The sequence below is a fragment of the Bombus bifarius genome, unplaced genomic scaffold (assembly GCF_011952205.1).
Source record: "Bombus bifarius isolate JDL3187 unplaced genomic scaffold, Bbif_JDL3187 scf7180000007984, whole genome shotgun sequence".
NCBI lineage: Eukaryota > Metazoa > Arthropoda > Insecta > Hymenoptera > Apidae > Bombus > Bombus bifarius.
In genome coordinates this window covers 5654822-5675150 of record NW_022884367.1, presented here as the reverse complement: position 1 = coordinate 5675150, position 20329 = coordinate 5654822, and the positions used below count along the sequence as shown (strand labels likewise).

At 34.3% G+C, this 20329-nt stretch overlaps 1 protein-coding gene across 2 annotated transcripts in view; it reads right to left on the bottom strand.

Annotated features, from left to right (window-relative positions):
* LOC117204838 overlaps positions 1 to 20329 on the bottom strand; it is an 85743-nt gene that overhangs the window by 56814 nt on the left and 8600 nt on the right. For both annotated transcript variants that reach the window (XM_033442621.1, XM_033442623.1), the window contains exon 3: positions 17451 to 17497. In XM_033442621.1, the coding sequence (XP_033298512.1) occupies positions 17451 to 17497 (47 nt within the window). The remainder of the gene's footprint in view (positions 1 to 17450; positions 17498 to 20329) is intronic.

Below are 20329 nucleotides of genomic sequence, written 5' to 3'. Positions count from 1 at the left end.
AATCAAACAAGCGATTTTGAATTCAAAGTATAATACATCACTACAACACATGAAAATGTATTATTAGTATACAGTATAATTCCAAATATTACAATTTCAGTTTATTAACAATGAAATAAAATATGAAATAGTAAATTTTTATCAAACTTTTCGGACGAATTGTAACATTCTATTCTGAAAAATTGTCACAGAAATCAAAATTTATAACCACGTAATTTCAAATTTCAATAACAAAACAATGAAATATTTTTATATATATATATACGTCATAATTTCTACTATAAATTATTACACGAGAAAATAAAAACCATTGGTTTCTCAAAAACGTGTCTTAAATAAAAAGCGGAAAGATTAGTTTCTTTGTTGTGCCTACGTGTTAGTTTAAAGCAACAATGTAACTAAAACTATTTCCCTGCCTGCCTTGGAACTCATCCAGTTTTCACACCCTCCTTCTATACTCCATCCTCCCCTCTGAACTTCTACAGCTCTTGCATCCTAAGTGTCACGTGCTGTGACACCCACGCTGCGAACTTACCATATACCCACTCGCAATCCAAACTATTCTGCTAATAGTTGCTAGATCAACCGAAAATAAATTGCGGATTCAATACTACGATATACATACAACTGTCTACAGTAGATCACGGAAGTATTATTTGTTGCAGTTCTATAAACTTTTCTAAAGTATAATACAAGTGGTCACAGAAGGAAGCATCCAATATTAACTAAACGCGACATATATGTATATACATTGAGAGTCAAAAGAAAACATACACCATGAAGGGATGGAATATATTCAAAAGCTCCTGCGTGTCTGTAGACCGAAGATTTTTATGCATTTGTGGGAAATTTAAAAATGCACAGAATTCGCATAATATGCAAAAGTACATAAAGTATGCAAAGTCTAGCAGCTGTTATGATATTTAGTAGGCAAAATAAATTTCTGCCTAGGTTCTACTCCTTTATTTGTTTTTACAAAAACATGATTTTACATAAATATCCACAGCCTACACATAGGCGTGTTAACTCAACTGGAAGGTATACCAAAGCTTCTCGCTTTGCATTTTCTAAAGTAAACTATTCATTAGGCGAGAGAGATTTATTGTAGGTTCATGCTAATTCAATTGATACTCTTTGCTCATCTTCTTAAAGCTCGAATAGTTTTCCATGAAATCTATCGACCGTCGTCGTATATTTCTACTCATTATCGCGTTATAATTAATAGCACGATTTCCACTCAGCTACCGTACCACTGGTGCGATATCGAGAAAGTGAAAAATGGATAGTCCGATAATATCGACATACTCTCGTCATTTATCTCTCTGTTCATTTATTCGATGTCGTTAAAGGTGGCCCATTTTAAGCCGGTATTAATCTGACTCTCGCTACGGCGCGGCTCGATGAAGTTCTTAAAAAAGCCACATTATAAACTGCTAAGGTTACTTTTTCGATATCAATGCATCTTTCCCATTACTGCAAGATAATTTTTAAATTTAAGTTCCGTGAAGCGACCCAGTTAAAACTGATTGGCATTATTCTACTAAATCAAGAGGATCTTTATCCTTATATAACTTTCCCTCGTAGTAACGAACCGAAAGGATATATATTTTGTTAATTTTTTACACTTCGAAAATTTTCATCATACTATCGATTAAGAATTCTAATACATTTTTATAATAAAATTATGTAAAACCAAGAATTTTATTTGAAAAAGAAGGGTTAAATCTCGAAACACCTCAGATTAATTAAACAAAGAATATTATTTTGATGGTTAATAAATATCTTTTTAGAAGAAAGATTTCATAAAACAGATTTCCTAGCAATTTTGCATTTTTCTTTTCCACTTATTGTTTCATTGAAATTCTAAACGTTCAACGTTGATGTCACTAAATTACCAAATTTCACAGCGTAATTTGTTCATAGTATACGATTATTTAATAAGAGTGTTACATCAAGTATGAGGTGGAACGCGGAAGAAAAAGAGGAAATATTGATAATAATGAAGCAGTCGAAATGACTCACTGGTATGGCATACTTTAACCCACACGAACAGGACACAATTTGCTAAATTTGCATAAGCGGAACATGAACAATCTCAAAACGTGCGCGCTGATAATGCAGACTCTACAGGGAAAGAGAACAAACCTGTTATGAAAATCCTCGAGCGGCGAAAGCGGGGTTATAAGTATGAATAAATAAGCGATATTAAGATTCACTTCCTTTTTTCTTCCCTTCGTCGCAACGCTTTCTTCTTATGTAGACACAAAGTTCTATTACTTCACGATTGGTGTAATGTCATTCCTCTTCTCCTTTCTCTTCTTCTTCCTCAACAATTTACTTCGTTTCGCGGCGCACTTTTATCAGAACCTCGGGCTACTTCTTCATTTTTGCTCATTTCTTCCTAGACATTATTCAAGCTAACACCAAATAGATATTACCCCTTTTCGCGAACAAAAGAAATTTGATCTGAGAAAGCTTGAGCTATGTTCTAATGTATATACAGTGCGCTCAAGTTACGTGAGAAAAGTTATTCTTAAAACAGTAAGTTTGCTTTCAAATACTAATTAACAAAGTATCTTGAATATTTTAAAAATTCACTATGTATATTGGAGGAATAAGTCTACTTATTGGATATAATTAATAAGTATAATAATAGTACGCAGTGTCTAGAGTACTAGATTAGATCGTATTAATTTTCAACAAATATCTTTAACGTCTTAAAACTGCTAATTGTTTCTTTTAGGTACGATTTAAATTATTTAGCTTTTACGTATATAAACACATTTTCTCCAGAATTCAGTAAAGTAAGAATTATTAAAATAGGCATTTCATCTATACAATCTGACATTTTAGATGCTTTATTTTAAAATTATTAAATTCCAAGTATACAATTCATTTTCTAATGCGCACATAAACAGCGAGTTCTTAAATCTTAAATAAATAAATTCTTTGACTTGTGTCTAGGAAGGATCCTATAAAAAGTTGAATGTGTTTTTTGTATCTAATAACAGAAACGTAAGAAATCTTTTCCATAAAGAAATATTTGTTTTTTTAATTCTGAATTCCTCGTTACTTTATTACACTGTCAAAGGGTTAGCTAAGCGGACTTGGAATTTTTTTGACCACATGTGTGTAAACCTGAGTTTGCAGAATACATAGGAATGCTTCTTGACCTCGTCCTTCTCATGATCTCGTGGTGGCACGTAAGTTTGGAAACGGCTGGAAACTTTCTTAGCTGCAAGTTGCTCTAAAATAATTCAGAAAAGTCGAGTAAACGCAAAAGTTCGATCGCAAAAAGACGCGAGGAATAGCGTATGTGTATGCGTGTGTGAGAGGGAAAGAAAGAAAGATGGTAAAAGAGTAAAGAGTCAGGGAATAAGGTTTAATAACCCGTTTTCGTCAGCTCGGAGAATTCTTCTCGCGTTGAGGTACAACGCAGAAAATCGAGAACAGCGGTGAAAAGGGCGTACGAAACTCTGCCCGTAATTTACGGAGGAACGTGCCGGGGGTCGAAAATCGGGAGCAAATATCATTGCCAGCTTCTTTTTCCCCGGTGGTCCAGTTATAATCAAGGGTATACCCGTGAGGAAGCAATTGAATTTGTTGGCCACCGTTCCTACCATTTTCTGTTCTCTGTCTTCCTCCCGATGAACTAATTATCGGAGTCTCAGTTACACGTGCGGTTACTGTCTAAACTTTTATTGCCGACTAAATGAAAAACCAATCGCGCCACAACACCGGATGAGTCTTTCCAAACTGCGAAAAATTTAATTTGATCGTTCGGTGTCATAACAAACCGAATTTTAACTATCTCAAATGCATCATGCTATGAGTTTGTATATATATGGTATCAATATGTAAGACAAATAGTACATTCTTTCTGTACAAACCGTTAATTTGTTAAATATTCAATAAATGTATAAATAAATTCATGAAAGATTTCAATATACCTTATTTCACATCGGTATTGCAACATTTTGGTCAACTCATAAAAGTAGTGTGTGAATTTCACATAAGTGTACCAATTAGTGAGAAATTAATGACTAGACGCGATACTTATTAACATTTTAAAGACTCAACAGATTTATTGACTATAATATTATTTACTTATTAGTTTCTGATCATTTTCTTTTCAAATGATATACAGCGATTTTTGCATAGAACACGAAATTCATTCCAATTATTCGAAATTTTATGCAGATTTATGCACGAGGTAGTAGATTTTGTTTCTTTTTCAACGGAGAGATCATGTATTTATGAAAATCGTATTGCTCTCGGAAATATATCAAACCATTTTTGAATTCTTATTTCGTTCATTTATAGTTCTTTATTGTTATAGTTATTATAGCGCAGTTCGTGGATGTCATATACGCGAAACAATACTAAGGTACGCCATGCGTGAATTATAGGAAATTTCTTTGACCATTACTCAAGAAAATGCATTTCGCACCTCTGGTAAGGAATCTCTGGGAATTGGATAATTTTTCACTCAGCTACACCCAGGTATTTTAAGATGCGGTAAGGTAGAAAGTTCGGCGGGGGCCAAGGCGAGACAAGGCGAAAGGTCGAAACAGCCACGAACAACACAGGAATATGAAGTCGAAATTCAGGGACGCCAGGATGTCACGAATGGAACCAGCTGTAACGCAACCAACTCTTCTGCTGTATTTGTCTTCTTACGCAGCCATTCTGCAGTGTCTTGCTTGCCTTCCATTCTCCATCTCGATTCCTACTTGCGTTTTAGAATTTATGATACTAATTTAACAACTGAAAAGGTTTAGCTGAGATACAAGTAGTTTTTATATTTTATAAGGATAAATGACGATCTATTTATTTTTGTTTAGTACTGATTGTAGTATTTGTAAGAGATAGATTTTATCTTTGAGTTGTAAGCATTGCGAATTATGTTAGTTTTATTTTCTACTTGTCCGAATTGAAATTAGTTCACTTGAAAAGTTTCATTTCTTATGATTAGATGTATAATATGGGCTTGCTCAGAAGTTTAAAGATAAAGATCGCTCAGTCTCAGTAGACTGAATAAATAATCGGGCATAGAAGTTTCTAAATTACTATCTTTTATTGCAAAAAGTGGAAATTCTTACAGTTACTTGGAAGTATATAATTTCATTCTACAATATCGTAATATTATTACAATTCGCACACCTTAATTTAATTTTATTTCCTATTCTACAATAAAATGAAAAGTTTGTAACAACGACATTCATTACATTATTACATAATTTCTGATATTCGAGCTTCTGGTGGATTAAGAATATTCTATACGACGTGGTATAATTTATTTTATAAGACGGACAATTGAAAATAGAGAATGATATTGATAAAAGATTAAATTTGTAGATGATGATCATTCGACACACTATAATGTTTCTGCATAAAATTACAACATGCATGTAACATTTAACATCCTGTAGTTTTATTGTATTTTCTGAATCCTATCATTTGAGTCAAGTATCGTTAAAAAGAACATTGGTCCATTTCACTATCTGTTCTCACCTAGCATACGTATACGTAAGAGCAAGTGTTCTCACCTAGCCGTTTACCAGTTTCTGCTGCATTACCGAAAAGAAAGGTATAATGAGAGCGTTGCAAAGAATACACTGCGATGAACGCTCTGCTAGAAAAAAATTCCGTCAGACTGTAAGGCAGCATCATCCACTGCTCGTTCCTCTCATTTTCTGCTTTCATTTACCTTAATTCCTTTTCTTTCGCTTGGTTTAAGGGCTTCTTTCAACTTTGATGTTTCGTAAAATTCCTATTTCTACGTATTAATTGTTACTTAACGTTAAAAGGTCTACTTTCTATTTATATAGATAATAAATTACCTCTAATAGTATAATAAATATTTTTATTCTGACTTAATTACAAATGATTCATAAGGGTTTCGACTAAATTATTTAATCTTAATTTTCATATTTTAATTTTCGTTTCAGATTATAGATCGTTGACACATATAATATATTTTATTTCACGTATTTTTCAATTTTCCTATCAGACGACTGCCTTACAATGCAAGAATATTAAAATTATTGATCGAGTTTCATACTAATTAAGTTTTTATCCATTACTTACTATCAGCGATCTGAGAACTAGTTAAAATGACAAACACATTTCTACCTTTACTCAAAAAAGAAAAAAAAAGAAAAAGGAAATCTTTACTATTCTAGAAATACAATACAAATCATTCGAATATAAAAATAAAAAAGTAGAAAATAAAACTATAAAAGATTATTCTTTTATAGAGAATTAATAGATAACAGAAATTCGATAAAAGACAAAACTGAGTGATTCTGTCGTTGCTTGTCGCTGAGCAAGCAGGCTTTATTTCTCACGCAACTTTAAGATTTGATGCATGTGTCGGAGAGGAACATTTGTTCGAGCCCCTCTACGGCTTCTCTTAGCTTTTTCCTTCTTTCTCTTCTCGACCTTTCATTTTGCCTTTTGCATTTTACTCTGTTCCTCGACGTCTCTTCTTCCTTCGCTGTGTTGCTTCCCGTTCCGGTGGCCCCCTGCGATAAAGAAAACGGTATTGGACCTTTCGTTTCCGATGGGCAGGTTTATTTTTATTCCATACGATTCATTCGATTGAACATGACTTGTGGTTACAGGCACGGCTATATATTTTCGATATTACGAGTCGACATTCCGACCCCATAGTCCCGCGAGTCTCTTGTATTCTTTACATGTATCGTTCTTGCCTGCCTGTTCGCTATCCACTTTGGTAAAATAGGAACGATCCTCCTCGGAATAGTAGTGGCTTCTGGTGGATTCGTAGCCCAGTAGGCGGTATCGAGGATAGGTCAGACGATTTTTCGCAGTCTACTTCATTTAAAAAATTAATGTATGTTTTCTACAACAGATACGGACGACACGTTTATTATAAATAAACGGATAAAAAATTATAGTTCCTTGAAAAGTACTCCATTGATTGTCAAAGTAAGAATAAAAATTATTGTTAGAAATATGATACAGCATTCAGTTTTCTAATCAAATATTCTTATTTTTCCGATCAAATTTTTATTGCTATTAAACATGCAAATTTTTCGCGAATAAGTAAAGATGTACTCACTTTCGTTAATTGATCTTTCAATTGTCTAAAAAGTTTAAAACCAACCTTATTGATATTTTATTAGAAATTTTTCAATATTTACATAGCTCTAATAACATTATGAACGACATTCTTCAAGAAATATACATATTTATTCCGATAAACCTTAAACACAGAAGTAACACCTATTAGAATTACTAAAGGTTTAATCAATTACTGTTACAAAATTAATGAAAATTTTGTGAATCAAGTTGGAGTCGTCAAAAATAGTAAACCTTCCTCTGCAAAATGCTTTTTGTTCCATTTCGATCATACTTTCCGTTATTGAGATATCGTCGTTAGGAGTGCCGAATTGTTCAACAATTCTCTATCGCTGTCTCTCTCACACGCTCGGTCCTTTCACTCGTGCCGCGTCATTAACCAATCACAACTTGCTTAACAATGCGTTGATCAGCGACAGACAGCGTCTACGGTCTTTTTTTTTATTATTGCTACTATTAAACATACGCGTTTCCTGCAAAAGATGTTGGTCAAACTACTGCGGTCTATCATTCATAGTTCTATAGACTTGCAGTTATACTTTAAAGTGCTAATATATCTTCAGAACAAATTTTGATATCGACTTAGATCAGAATGCATTATCGAGGGTAAATTTTCGACTATCCTCTGGATAAGTAATATTTAAAAATTTTGTGATTGTTCTAAGCGTACTGTTTATAAAATTTTGATGTATTATTTGCTGACACTTGTTGATATAATTATTTTTTTCATTAAATACAGAAGAAAAAAGCTCCTCATAGAGAGTTATATGGTCATATTACATTAGTTTTTACATAAAATTCTCACATCATAAAAATTATTAATATTCTTTGAAACTCTATTCAAGATAGAGAAATTCTTTCTTTAAAATAGTTACGTGAAAAAAGAACTGCAAAAAGAGATTACAGTTCGATGTAAATCTAGCTTTCTATACTTTTTCGTAGCCAGAGGAAACAATATTCTCTAACTGTGCTCGACGAAGTGCACATAAATTGGATTGTTTATTTAGTCTCGCAGGTCCGTTAAATCAAATATTTTTACTTCGACCAAATGATCCTCGAAATGAAGCTAGAGACATTTGTTATGGAATTATAACCGGCCGACAAGTTTGCAACAGCTGGGAACAGGCGATTTAAGGAGCATAAAGTCTGACTTAAAAGTTCTTTATGATTTGCAGCGAGACTCATGCACTCGCCAAACCGTCATTCGTGTTGATACAATGGTAACTTGCAATTCACGAAATACACGCCTGGATTATTACATGGAAAACTCATTTGTTTTCTCGCCTTATGCAAATAATTTCCAACAAAACGCGAGCACGCGTTAATTATCCTATCGCGCTGTTTAAATAAACGTATGAACTGTATATTACGCGGGAAATTTAGAAAATTAGAATATATTCGCTATCTAGATAGTTCAGTACATTAATTGCATATATATATATATATATATATATATATATATATATATATATATATATATATATATATATATATATATATATATATATATATATTGTTAGTTGTATATTTTTACGAAGTCATAAGAAAAATTATATAGGTATAATTATATGATGATAACTTTGCTACTCCGGTATCCCAAAATTGACTAATCTAAAGATTACTACTTACAGATACATTATCAAAGTCGAAAGAGTCAAGGAGATTGATATCAAACGCAGATATTGCTACCGATTTAAATATTTGCCACGCTGTTTAGCCAAGTTTCTCATACATCCATATAGAATCAAGGATTTTAGATGATCAGATGATCAGAATATGCAATGACAGTGGCTGGGGCATTACCTAATTGCGCAGCGACTGCTACATGACAACCAATTACTACTAACGTATTTGACCATTTGACCGAAACAGATAATTATGTCGATTAGGTAATCAAGTGAAGTAATAGACGTTAGGTGTGTCGTAAGAGAAGCAACCACGAGTATCAGAGGTGTATTTGGCGTATCTGGTGAGTTAGCTTGACGATAAGCATCGAGTTGGAAGCATGATAATTCGTTCCAGCTAACATTCATGGCGCAAAGGTAGCTAATTAGGTGGTGCTGTTGTCGGTGCTAATAAACGGATGTGTTGACGCTAATACAATATACTGTCGCAGCATAGAGCGAGAGGATCGGGTAGGTAGAGTAACTAACGGCACGCCTGAATTATCCATTAATGGACAGCGATGTTGCGGCCAACTCCGATTCATTCGATTATTTGCGACACTGTAAATAACAGTTGAACCGCCCTTGAAATGAACGATTTCTGAAATATTCGTATTCGCATTCGTTTAACGGTAATCATCGTGACCCACTAAACTTTTACTAAACTTTTTACTAAACTTTTACGACTGATAAAATTTCATGCACTATCGAATTTTTAACAGTAAAAATGACTGGTAATATTGTCAGAAAACAAGCGCGCAAATGCGATATTTTGCAGAAATTAAATGTTGGTGCAGTGTATTTCAATCTATCATGACTTCCAGGGCAAAATATATAAAATTCGCGTGACCGTTTACTTTCTTAACTATAGCGTGCACGAACGAGTATCTAGATATAAACATTTTTTTATTTTCTGGCGCAAATATCATAGAACGATTGGATATTTTTCTTCGTGTTCTCTAGTTTTTGAATATTTTACAACGATTTTAAGCAAAAGTTTCAAATATTGAAACTTTACACTTATTTCAACATTAGTTGGATAATCGTACTATGTTGCCTACTTATAATCCTTTGTTATATGAAATCCTTTTGTTTCAAATGTCGCATGGTATCAAAACATAGATACAGTGTAACAACTAGTTTCGTGTTGTTTTACTATTTCATTGAGATACGAAGGTTATCTTGAATCTTATAAATACAACGTGTGACATTCGACTCTGTAATTCGAAGGAATACTGAATATTAACTAAAAAGTATATATATATATCTCCGCGTTTATTAGTGATTAATCATGACTATATGACTGACTACATGACATTTCTTTTTCTGCGCATGTTTGTCATAGAGGTGAAACTTTCTTCAAAATAAAGCACCTAATCGTTTTTTTGATTGACACGGCCACACTGACCGGGATGAGGTTGTATTGAATTTTGAAAATGTTCCTCAAGGGAGGGAGGTGGTTTATGACAGCATTGTTCTACCAGTTAGTTGTACGTAGTGGTACCCGTGATTGCCTAGCGTGCCAAGCGACTATGGAACAAGTTGGAATTTCCCTTAATTTGGGCGTGCAGATATTCACGCCGCGTTGGGTGCCAAAAACTCAAATTAAGCTTTATAGACATTTACTCCTCTATCAGTTAGTATAATTGCAGATCATTCTACATAACAAGTAAAGACATAAATTAAGATTTTTTAACTTTTATTTCGTAATTTCTTCGGTAAAATATTTTTAAAAACCTGAAGAAAATATTACAACATTCCTTGGCATTTTCTCTTGAAGAGAAATGGATTGGTTCGATCGAGATTAATCGTTTTGGATGAATTAAGCAATAATTATGTACTCTGATAATCTAATTTAACAAACTTCCAAGAAATGGAATAGAAGAATTTGATTTGGAAATCGCTCATATATATCGATGTTTTGCTAACGAAAAGATGAATAATTTATTTTATTTAAAACGAAAGCAGATTGCATCAAAGATAGATCAAAGGTTGATGGTACTTCCTGCGGAGTAAACGAGAAAAACCGAAGACGAGAAAATAATCGAAAAGGGGCCTTTACCAACGAAGAGAAATATATAACCGGTTGAGTGGTTTTCAATAGATCGTTCTGTAGAGACGATGAAGCTTCCGATCAATTCGATATAAGTTTGAGACAGAAATAACAGAGAACAAAGAAATTACACTCGCAATAACGATTCCATCGACTTTCGGTGAATTTTTTTGTATATCCTGTATATGATTGCTAAGATAACGAGTTTGCAAGCGGATTCTCTTCTCTCCGAAACTTTCAGACGTACGTTCAGGCTCACTGGTACAAAATAGTTTGTACTATATATAGATACAAGGCAGGCTTTTCTACTTTCTTCAACAAACAGAGGGACCATATTTTATAACGCGTTTTTACAAAGTTACAATGAATATTATATCTAACGCAACACGGAATATGTATGTGTATATGCGCAATAAATAAATATAGAAAAATTTTTTCTAGTTATATATAACTAATATTAGTTATATAGTATTAGGTATATGGTAATATTAGTTAGTTAGTTATATAGTATAGTTATATACTAGTAATATAAGTTATCATTAAAATTATAAACACGTAGTTATAAATTAAATGTATTAGGTTAAGTAAAAAGTTCTGAGCGTTTTTCGCTAGATGTCTTTAGTGAGCCATATCTCACGATGTGCACATCGCATCGAGTCATAGTATACACCGATTTCAAGGTGATATTACGCATCAAAAAGGTTCTTTGTCAGTTTTGTGTTCGGTGAAGCCAGTTGTGTGTTACAGCGTTCGAAAATGGAGATAAAAAAAGAGAAAATTCGATACATTCTTCAGTACCACTACGACCAAGGTGAAAAGGCGGAGCAGGCGGCCAAAAAAATTTGTGCTGTTTATGGACCCAGTACAGTATCGAATGCAACAGCAAAGCGGTGGTTCCAACGATTCCGTTCTGGTAATATGGACGTCGAAGATGAGGCACGCTCTGGTAGGCCAATCGTCGAAAATGTGGATAAAATCATGGAAATCGTCGAGTCGGACCGGCATGTGAGCACTTATTCCATTGCCCAGGAACTGAAGATTAGCCAGAAAACCGTTTGGAACCATTTGCATAAGGCTGGTCTCAAGAAGAAGCTCGACGTATGGGTGCCACATGAATTGACGCAAAAGAACCTTTTGGACCGAATTGATGCCTGCGATTCTTTGTTGAGACGTAACGAAATCGACCCATTTTTGAAGCGGATGGTGACTGGCGATGAAAAATGGGTCACATACGAGAACAACAGCCGAAAAAGATCGTGGTCCAATCGCGGTGGGCCGGCCCAAACGATCGCCAAGCGTGGATTAACGGCCAAGAAGGTTTTATTGTGTGTTTGGTGGGATTGGAAGGGAATCATCCATTATGAGCTGCTCCCATCGGGGCAAACACTTAATTCGGACCTCTATTGTCAACAACTGACCAGACTGAAGCAGGCGATCGACCAGAAGCGGCCAGAATTGGCCAATAGGAAAGGTGTTGTGTTCCATCAAGACAACGCCAGGCCGCACACATCTTTAACGACGCGTCAGAAGCTCCGAGAGCTTGGCTGGGAGGTTCTATCGCATCCGCCGTACAGTCCAGACCTGGCACCAAGCGATTATCACCTTTTTAAGTTTTTGCAAAATTTTCTTGATGGTACAAAACTGGCCTCAAGAGAGGCTTGTGAAAATGAGCTGGTCAAGTTTTTTACCAATAGGGACGAGGACTTCTTCAACCGCGGAATTATGAAATTGCCTTCAAAATGGACAAAAGTAATCGAACAAAACGGCGCATATTTAATCTAAATCGAATAATCTTGACTATGTTAATTTCATCGTCGAAATAAAGCGAAAAAGCGCTCAGAACTTTTTACTTCACCTAATATAAAGTGAAAATTGAAGCTACAGTGTAATTTTTGTATACAATATACGTGACGATTCTATAATGTATTTGTTATAGGGAAATTATGGTCCTCGAGGAAATACATGTTGGCTATTTCATTCCTTATTTGAACAGCTGAACTTCCTTGAACAGGTGCAGAAATTAATAGTCCCAAAGAGCATTGATGTGTTCACTATTAAAACGCACATGTAAGAATAAGCAGTTCATCAGACTTGCTTCCGCGACAAGACTATACCACCTGCACAATTTCGCAAGAATTCATTGCTCATTGATATTTTTTAAATTATTCACGAACAGTACACTCCTCAAAATGATTAGAGGATCGTTTTCCATCTCACTGAAATTTTTATATCAACTTCTTATATCTGTCCTTTTTTAAAATGATTGTTTTAAAAATCAATATTTTTTGCATACGAAGTTGATATATACGAATAAATTTGTAATATATTGTGAATAATTGCAACGTAAATAAATGTAATTAAACGCAAACATATTGAAACCTGATTAATACAATGCAACCGTTCAAAGTAACGACCCTTCGATTATTCCGTGCAGTGTAGCTTCTATAAAATATTTAAAATTCTATGAAAAATCAATCCAATCGATTGTTCTTAGTCTTTCCCTGCACAGTGTTGTTGCAATTAACCATCTCTTGGATTCCAGTTAAAACAAACACTTGCTTTGTCGCAGTTGAAGCATTTCGCTCAACAAGCAAGCAAGCTGAGCGAACGTGTTTGCGTACTCCGGCAAGCTTCGCAAGTTTTGGTCTATGCTTGAATTCGGTAGCTTGCTGTATTCGGTGACAGCAGCTAAGGCCTGTAACAATCCGACATCGACGCCTCTTACATGAAATTACTGTTAAACGCATACCATTTAGAGCACGTTCTTAATCTAATCTGATTTATCTTTGTCGAACTGTCTACGTGAGAGTAAAACAGAACTGCTAGATCACACGTTTCTCCAGAGACTTTGGAATTACTTATTATTTATTTGATGACAGTACACTGAAATATTTCTGAAGGAATAAGCGAAAACTTCGCGAGAGCATTTATGTATCTGGATATTTATTTTTAATGCATATTATGCAAATATTCAAAATAGTTCTACTGTATGTATATTTTGATGGAAAGTCACCTTAATATGCATCAACTGCTAATGAAATTAAAATATTTGGATTGAATATCATTAAACAATATAAACCGATATCGATATGTTAATCAATTATTCGATGTACATCTCATGAAAAATTTCGAATTATTTCGACGCATATCTATTCACGGACTCTGAAAAAGCCGGCAGATATTCAGTTCAACATTTAACTCAATACTTTCCAATATAATCATAACAGTCGCGCCTTATTATTGATGCAATGAAATTTTTAAATCTTTTATATAACACGTACGATATATGTATATAGATGAACGTTTTCTGTGGCAAGTGTTGAAATACCTTCGTGAGCCACTGTACGTTCACGAATAGTACGAGAGGACGTTCCTCTTAATTATATATTCATAGCAATGGAAATGGTGAGGCCGAAGGAGCGAGGATAGAAAGTAAAGTCAATAGAAATGAAATATCAATGCTAACCTCCTTGGCTTGCGCGCCAACTGCCTCTCCAATATGGGATCTAAAGTGTTTTTCGATATCTTGAAAAATTCCAATGATACGACGCGGCCATTTCGGCCCTTCTTCTTGATTTTATTTCTCGTGCTCGATGTCTACCTTCGATATTACTACGTTCCAGAGCGTTCCTGCTGCACTGCTGCAGCCGTGGAAATCGACTGTGGATTGAAGTGTTTTTATACACCTAGGATGATGATAAGACGTTTCTTCCGCTCTTTTTTCTTCGATTTTCACTGATCGATCCACTTTGAAATGTGGTAAGAAAGGTCAGGAGTCCGATATTTCCATAGTAGCCAGAAAGTGTCACACTTTAAAGTTTTCATGAATTACTTTGAATTTTAAGTAGTGGATTTAACGTTTATCAAAAAATTTACTTCTGATTTAGTTCTAACTGTCGACCATGAGTCTATTTTGATATTTCTATTTTATGTTTCGATTGTGAAAGTACCTGATGAAATGCAAAAAAATTACGGACGTAAGGAAAGAACTAAAATTAATTTTTATAATTAGCATACTCATGTCGAATACGACACTGTGACTTACAGTGCATCGCATCAGCGTCTAAAGATATTTCGAAAAAGAAGAACGTATACGAACATTCTTGTGGTTCACGGTAAAATTATATCGTAGTGCTTTGTCTGTTAAACGCAATTCGTGCGCACCGTTATAAACACGTAGGTCCGTGGCTATTGCTATTCGCATAATCTGCGAACAGATAAGATACAGGACATCATTGTTGTATAGAGTAAAGACACGCAAGGGTAGGCATATGCGGAGGCAGCTGCACGCATAAAATGGACCGATCTCCGCTAAGCGGAGAATTTCAAAGGCGCGTGGCGAACTTCGCATAACGATGCAGTCTCCCTGGAATGGTAGCACGGAAAGAAGATGGCCGAGTACCATCGTGAGCGCGCTAGCCCATTGTTGCACCATTTAGATATATTTCATTGGGAGTGACGTGCACGAACGAGCAACGTTCCTTCTTGGAATAAGCCTCTATACCGCTTCGGTGAATGCATGCACCGTGTAGAACCTTAGTCAACGCATTAAATAACTCCGGGACTGTATTCAGACCAAATATTTCCCCTCTCTCTAACCCCCCTCCCTCTCTCTCTTTCTCTCTTGCGGATGAAAACTCCGCCTCGCGACCACTTATTGTACCTACTGATATCCATAACTGTTTGCTTTACAATGCCACCGCATTTGATAATACGATACGGATTATGCTGTTCCATTAAAGAACATCGCAAAACTAAATTGAAAGGTCAACCAGAACGGACAACTTCGTAAAATAATTGCGATTCTATTTAAATGCCTATATTCAATTATAATATACTTTAAATGGCGAACATATTTCTGCCTGAATACTTTTCATTTTAGGAATTCTGAATAAGATGAAAGTTAGTTTTTTTAAATAAAGGTTGCAGCGTGTATCCCTGTTATTCCGTTCTATACGAAGCAATTGAATATATATGGATTTAAAACTGATTATGAATTTGTTCTTTTTATTTCGAACGACGGTATTTAATAGTTTGATATAACCGATTTTGGACAATAGATCTACAAGTTTAACGAAAATTGTTTGCCCTTCTAATGTGTAATATATGTAAATTGTTTGTATGTACGTATTCTGGAGAAACTTCTTGCGTATTTGACGAAGTATTGGCTATATTTTTGTTCTTCAATTTCCTTCTTTGTTTGATTTTCAGTTTTTGTACAACGTTGCGCATTAAGTACTCATAAAAGGTTTGGGATGTGATGTACGTTAAACAGATTGATAGATGTAAAAAACAACACATTTAAGAGAATACTACATACATATGAATCGTTAAAATGACCGTTCGCATTTCAATTTATTTCGAAAGTCATTGTTTATATGAATATACGAGTATTAGAATGGTGTGCCAATTTGAAATGTTTTATACACCAACCAAAATGAATTTAATATTTCTTTGTATGAAATTATTATATTTCTTTCTTATTTCCCATGCAAGTGATATGTATAGGATATAATAAACTAGATATATCTTTAAATATAAGGGAAGAATTAAAAAGAAGGATGCAGGCAATAAAATAAGAAAATTAGGAATATATTGCTTTATCCTGATATTTAAATCTGTGAGTCGTATTCATCAACCAACGATCCCGAGTTTTGACAAACATATTTCGAAATCACGCAGAGGCAATCGAAACAAGGGAAACGGTTCATAAAACATATATGCATTTTTTGTTGCTTCGGTTGTGAAATATAAAGCCCAACGAATTTTAAAAGTGCGTCGTTTGAAAATCGAATCAAAACGATGAGTTGTAACAGAAACATTTTTGTATAATCGATTGCTACCTGAAACGTAAATGCTAATGCATGTACCATATTTCAATTCAGAAAAATATTAGAACATTTCCTACCTTTTCTTGCTATAAAAACTTTAAAAAGTCTTTTACTTCAAAAATATTAGGTTGTAATATACATTCGTCCTATTTGCATTATTCTATTGTATTAATCGGAGAAAACGAGACGAATATATATTACAACCTGATATTTCTACAATTCGTTGTCTCGTTGTTTTTAATAGATATATACAATTAACGTAGTTTCACCATACTTTAATTAAAAATAAATATGGCTCTCAGAATATAGCTCCAAACCAGTTACTTATGAACATATTATGCTTAACCAACTACTTAACAAGTTTCTGAAACATAAATCGACGAAATATCTTAGAGCACCTATACGTTATCAAAAAAGATAGACTAACTTCCTAAAAGTTTGTTATTATCATTGGAGTTTCGACAAGAATTTCTATAAACATCAAGGAAGCAAGATGTTATCCTTTCACATATACATTCTCAAATTTCCTGTTCCTTGAGATATCTCAGTCTAACGACATCCTGAACTAAGATTCGTTTGAAATTTATGCAACACGAATAGGGCCAGTCTGTTAATAATATGGTACTCTCATCCAGTTGCTTGTCTTTGCCGGTTGAAACAATGAATACGTCCTACTTTTACTTGGCAAATGAAAGGCACTCGTAGAATTACTGAACTGGAGTTTTCTCCAAGTCTCTTTTAAATCTTAAACAGTGACAAATGAACCTACGAAGTCCATGCAACCAAGCGACTTACCGTTAGGCGGGAACTCGTAGAACAGCGCAGACCTTGGGCTCAGACAACTGGAACAGAGGAAAATTACGGTTAAAATATGCTAACAATTAAAGCAGGGATACTGTTTGCGTCCTAATTTATTGGTTACTAACCGAAGTTCCGCAATTTTCATTTTAAAAGCGAAGAAGCGATCGAAAATTACAAACATAGAAAGAAACTTTGGCCATTTCTAATTTTGGTATAGCATACCAATTTTTTCCGGTCAATTTCTCTTAACTTGAATTGTCTGTACATAATCAGAGATTCATTATACATATATTAACACTAGAACACTATCGACTTTTAATATGGAGATGAATACCACTGTACATGACCAGTTAGAATTACAGTAATATGATAAAAATAAATATTTAAATATTTGCAGACCACAAGAGAGAAATATGATGAGTACATTTTTGCTAATTTTCTGGTTTAAATATTACTTTATGATCGAACAGGAGGATTTTAATATGACGTAATTGAGAATAAACAACCTGTTAACTCAAAAGATGCAAGGTTTTCAAAAATATCTAGTAAGTTGACACGAACTTTTTTAAAAGTTGAAAACGTAATTATTAGAACAAGAATTGTATCTTAATATTTTCAACATTCTAATATTATAATATATTACAATATATTCAATATATTATATATACAATATTACAATATATTCAAAATTTTAAAGAGTACAAAAAAAACACATATTTAGCTCCAAAATTGGACAAAGGAATAGTTGCACTAATATGAAATCGATTAACGAATTTCAACATTGCTTATCATATCTTTTGCTCGCAGTCTCCAAATTTAAGTTCTTCCACAAGTGCATGAAAAACATCTACGAATAAAATATTAAAAGAAATTTTCCAAAGCCCTATGCTAATTTCGGTTCTATGAAACCACTTAGATTATTCAATAAAACAACCGTATCTACCTCGATGCGTAACCACACGTCATAAAATATTCCGCGCTGACAGAGCAAATAACATGGCGCGAGAAACAACAAATGGCAATGGCGGCTGTAGCCAAGGCACAGGCCATCTTGTCCTCTTAAGCCACGGTATTTGTCCAAGTATTCCAAGTACTCAGCAGAGTAAAGGGGTCTCGGTGATCTCGAACGGTAGATCATGCTGGAATGCGCGTACAATGATTTCCGGCTAGCACCAAGGATTGTGTTCAGCAAGACTAATCGTCTTATTGGTCTGATCGACAAAACTGGTCCCCGATTCTATCGATCGTTCTACAAAGAGATCTATCGTTGGGAACACAAACCAAGTCTCGTAGAGGGCACGAACGTATGCGTATGGCTAAAGGAAAGGGAGAAGATGGAGAGCATCGGCTAGATCGACAGTCCACATGCCAGAGAATTGGTAATAGATGGCAACGTGGCATCCATGTGTCCCGATACAACGTTCTGTAATACTAACCGCATACTAATAGCGCCCTTTGACGAAAAGCTAACATCTCAACAAACAAACCATGTTGCGATTCCTGTTCAACCCCTCTTCGAACCACTCTATGATTCTCTCTTCCTCTCGCGTCTCCTTTCTCGCTCACTCACTAGCTCTACTAACTCTACCGTTCTCTTCCCTTTTGAGTCGAGCAAGATGTGACGATTACCTCGAGTGACCCCTTGTCCGAACTGTCCCTGAATCGCTTATGTGCGAGCGGACAATGTTCGTTACACCATCTAGTTTATTGCTGGTATCTGATCGCTGTACTACGGATTTGTGGGTGTTTCTGGGGAATTCGAAAGTACAGCGATTTACAGAATACACGTAATATGCAGAAATATGTAAAATATTCAAAAAGTAATTGGACTGTAGATGTTTATGTAAATCTATATTTTGATGAATGGAACTAGACTAACGGAATCTAATAATGATTCATCCAGGAAGTATTCTAACGAGTTTCATTCTTTGCATATATTATATATTTTTACGTATCGTGCGCATTTTCTGTATTTTTGAACTCCCAAATTATCTTATAGATGCAGAAACATCTACGGTTTAATATAATAGTTAATAGGCAAAGGAAATTTTTACTTCTAAGTTCTATTCTTTTAGACGCACAAATAAAAATACGAATTTGTAAAAGATCGTTAATTCTCAACGATATGATCGTAATTACTCGAAAATAGTAATATTTTTTAAATACATATTATATTTATATCATATATAGATTTCGAAAAAGGAAATTTTCATTCCAAAAGTCGCACGTTAATTTCTTATCTGGATTACACTCATTTTCTGAAATTTATTTTAAACTGAAATTTAATTAGAGATTCACATTGAAATTTTCCTATATAATTTCCTTACACAATAATCTATATACATAGAAGTACGTATATACGAATATTAATTAAAAACGGAAGGACAAATAGATTTTCATTTAGTAATTAATATTTTATTCGTTATACTATAATTTGTTGAATAAAATTTTTTAATGGACGTACTTTTAATTTTTCCAGAGAAAAGCCACGTATATGGTTAACAGTGCAGAGGACATTTGGATAGAGACGTAGAAACGGCACGTATTCAATATGCCGCATTAACGTGATTCGAGTATAATCACGCGCGATACATTTGTAATAACGGATGAATTTACGCATAAATCGTAGCTTCCATCATTACTTCGTCGAAAGCAGACGATCGTCCATGGAATTCCTGACGATATCATAGTTTCAGTCACGACAACCTGACTAATGAAAGAATAATATTCGTAGATAATTGTAACCTTTAATAAGATCAAGATCATTACTATATCATTATATATATTCACCACCGTTATAAAATAATAATTTTCTTATATCACTTAGGCTTCAATACCTAATTATCGACATTAAATCATAACGGTTTATCAAC